At 65.6% G+C, this 3,036-nt stretch overlaps 1 protein-coding gene across 1 annotated transcript in view; it reads right to left on the bottom strand.

Annotated features, from left to right (window-relative positions):
• SAMD1 (sterile alpha motif domain containing 1) overlaps window positions 1-796 on the bottom strand; it is a 3,388-nt gene extending 2,592 nt beyond the window's left edge. The window contains exon 1 of the mRNA XM_049639413.1: window positions 4-796. Coding sequence (XP_049495370.1) covers window positions 4-363 — 360 coding nt within the window. The 5' untranslated portion in view covers window positions 364-796. The remainder of the gene's footprint in view (window positions 1-3) is intronic.
• Window positions 797-3,036: the final 2,240 nt, after the last annotated feature.

Below are 3,036 nucleotides of genomic sequence, written 5' to 3' on the forward strand. Positions count from 1 at the left end.
GGCGGCTGGGCCCCCGCGGGGGGCGCGCGGCGGGGCCGGCGGGGTGGCTCCGCGCCGGGGCGGCTGGACGCGCGCCGCGTTGCGGTACGAGATGCTCCCCTTGTAGCTGACCCGGAGCACGGCGCGCTGCTGGATCAGTTTCTCGAGCTCGGCGCGCGTGCGCTCCGGCTCCGGGCCGTGCCGCCGCCGCACCATCCGGCAGATGCGCTCCAGGTCCGGCCGCGCCTTGCGCGAGCGCAGCGAGTCGATGGTGTCCAGGATCCACTCTTGGTAGTGCGGGGAAGCGGCGGACGACGAGGCAGCGGCCGCCGTGGTGGCGGCCGCCGCCGTCTCCGGCGGGGGTAGGGCCGGGGGCCCCGCCATGCCTCCCGCCCGGCCCGGCTGCACCGTGCGCGCTGCCTCCCTCCCAGCGCGGCGCCCCCCTCTCCGGCTCCCCTCCCTCCGCCGCTGCCCGCCTCCTCCGCCTCCCCCCCCGGGGGGCGCAGCGCCTCGGCGGAGCGGCGGCGGCGCTGCTGTTTCTTTGCAAAAAAAAAAAAAAAAAAAAAAAAAAAAAAGCGAGAGAGAGGGAGCGAGAGAGAGAAAAAACAGTGAGAGAGAAAGAAAAGAGAGAAAAAAATATGCACACACTCACTCACTCGCACGCACGCACACACAGACCCGCTTCTGCTGGGCGCGCGCGGGGCCGGGGATGCGAGGAGGGAGGAGGGGAGCGCGGCGCGGCCGGCCCCTCCCCGCCGCCGCCGCCGCCGCACGCGCGCCCTGCGCCCGGGACACTCCGGCCCCCCTTCCTTCCCTCCCTCCCTCCTCCCCGCCGCCCGCCTTCCTCCCTCCCACCCCCACGCGCCCGCTTTTAAGGTGGAGCTCGGGCCCCCCGCCCGCCCCCTTTACCCTGCGCTCTCGCTCACTCTGGCTCGCTCCGGCCCCCCCTTACAACTCCCGCGCGCTTTTTAAGGAGGCGCCGTGGAGTTGGCGCCGGGGCGGGGGCGGGGGAAAGCGGCGGGCGGGGGAGGGGGAGGGGAGCGCCGGGGGGAGGGGAGAGGGGGCGGGCGGGGCGGGCGGGCGGCGCTCGGCCGCCCTCCAGCCATTGGGCGCGGGACCCAGACGTCCCCGGCGCCCAGCCCCCCTCTCCACGCCTCCCCGGCGCGCTCCGCTCTCGGGACCGCACTTACCGGGAACTCGCCGCCCGCGGGCCGGGCCGCTGCGCTTGCCGGGCGCCGCGGGGACCCTCGGACTGTCGCCGCCTCCGCGCCCCAACGGCGCGCTTGTCCCCGCGCTCCGCGCCGAGGATGCGGGGAGGGGGGCGCGCACCGTCTCCCCCACCCCTTACCCCCCCCTTGCCGGGGCCGCCTCCGCCGCCGCTCGGCCTCCCGGCGCGCCGGCCCCAGCGTCTCCCTAGAGCGCCCTCTCGGCCGGGGGCTGGACGCCGAGGGGGCGCGCCACAGATTCGGGAACCCCGAATCCAGGGTCAAAGGGCAATTTGGCGCCCCCCTCTCCTGCAGGGCGGGGTAGTGGCGGAATTCCGGCTAAACCCGGTTTTACAAAGATTCCAGGCCAGGTCCTGATCAGCCTGGACGTTGGGGTCCGAAATGGTCTTTCCAAACCCTTGGGGGTGGGTGGGTGGGTGACCGAAGTCGGGAACACCAGCGACACTTTTTTTTTTAAACAAAACTTTATTGGTAATAGTTTTCAAATATGTTTACAACAGCACACTGTTCAAGAGGAAGTCGCGTCCTTCGCAGCACACAGGTTGAATCGCCCCCGCGCCCACCCGGGGCCCCACCCTAGGCCTGAGAGCTCCTCCTGGTTGGGGAGAAGTTATGAGAGACAGATATGGGGATGAATGGGGTGGTTCCCCAGGGGCTCCCCACTTTTCTGTTGAGAGAGAAAAAAGCACAAATTGGGGGGGGGGGGGGGGGGGATGGACAGCTGACAGCTAAGCAGAGGAGGAGCGCCCAGGTTGGGGGAGGGGGGGGCGGAGGCTGCTAGGTGAATAAAACCGGCAGCCCCTCCCCAGCAACCCTGGCCTTGAACCCGGGGCCACAAGAGGGAGGAGGGCTTTGCCTTCTTTTGCTGGGGTTGCCTTCCCAACTGAGCTGAGAGGAGGCTGGGCATTAAAATCTAGCTGAGAATAAAATTCAGGAGTTTGGGGCGAGTGCTGGTGGGAGGAAAGACCCTGGGGTTGGGGCTCCCCTTCTATCTTTTTGGGGGGGCAACTCCTCTTTGGCAGGGAGAGGGGCAGCTGCTTTGTCTCGGTCCCGAAGCCCAAGGGTGAAGAAAGGTCTGTTGGGGCAGAAGGGGTAGGGGCTTCCTAAAGGGGCTGAGACCCTTTCAGGCTTGGCAGGGGACCCCCCCCCCCTCAAGGTGGGGGGGAGTGGGCAGAGGAGCAGAGGAGATTAGCAGCTTGGGGCGGAGGTTTGAACCCCAGCTCCTTCCTTTACAAATTCAGTCTGCTTCTCAGCCTAGTTAAAATGGATTTGGGAAGTGGGGGGAGCATGGAAGGGGTAAGGGTAGAGGAAGGAGGGAGGGAGGCACTGGTGGAACTTAAATAAGAGTATACAAATTTTTTTTTTTTTTTTTAATTCTAGCAAGCAGCCCACTGAACAGGTCACTAAAATCTCTCCTCTCCAGTCACCATTGCTCTGAAGAGAAGGCTGGCCTTTCCTTCATTAGTTGGTGATGCCTGTGGTTTGGGGGAATGGGGATGGAGTTAAGTTTGGGCCTCTCTTTGCACACCCTGTCCCTGAATACACCAGCAAGACGTGGTCTGACTGGAACTCAGAAACTCATTTAAAACAGGCAGAAGTGGGCTGGTTGGGGGTGGGGCTTTAGGGGAGGAGGAAGGCAAAAGCAGTTGGGTCTGGGGGTGGGAGCAGGAGGGTGAGGGAATGAGGGGGAGCAGCTGGTGTTTCCATCCCTCCATATATCTGGGCTTCCTGCTCCCCCCTACCCTGGAGGGTGGGGTGGGGGTGAAATTAGATGCAAGGAACTCTGGGGCCCTCTGGCTGTTCAATCCAACCCTCCCACCCACCCCCACCC

This window comes from Panthera uncia, chromosome A2 (genome assembly GCF_023721935.1).
Source record: "Panthera uncia isolate 11264 chromosome A2, Puncia_PCG_1.0, whole genome shotgun sequence".
Lineage (NCBI taxonomy): Eukaryota > Metazoa > Chordata > Mammalia > Carnivora > Felidae > Panthera > Panthera uncia.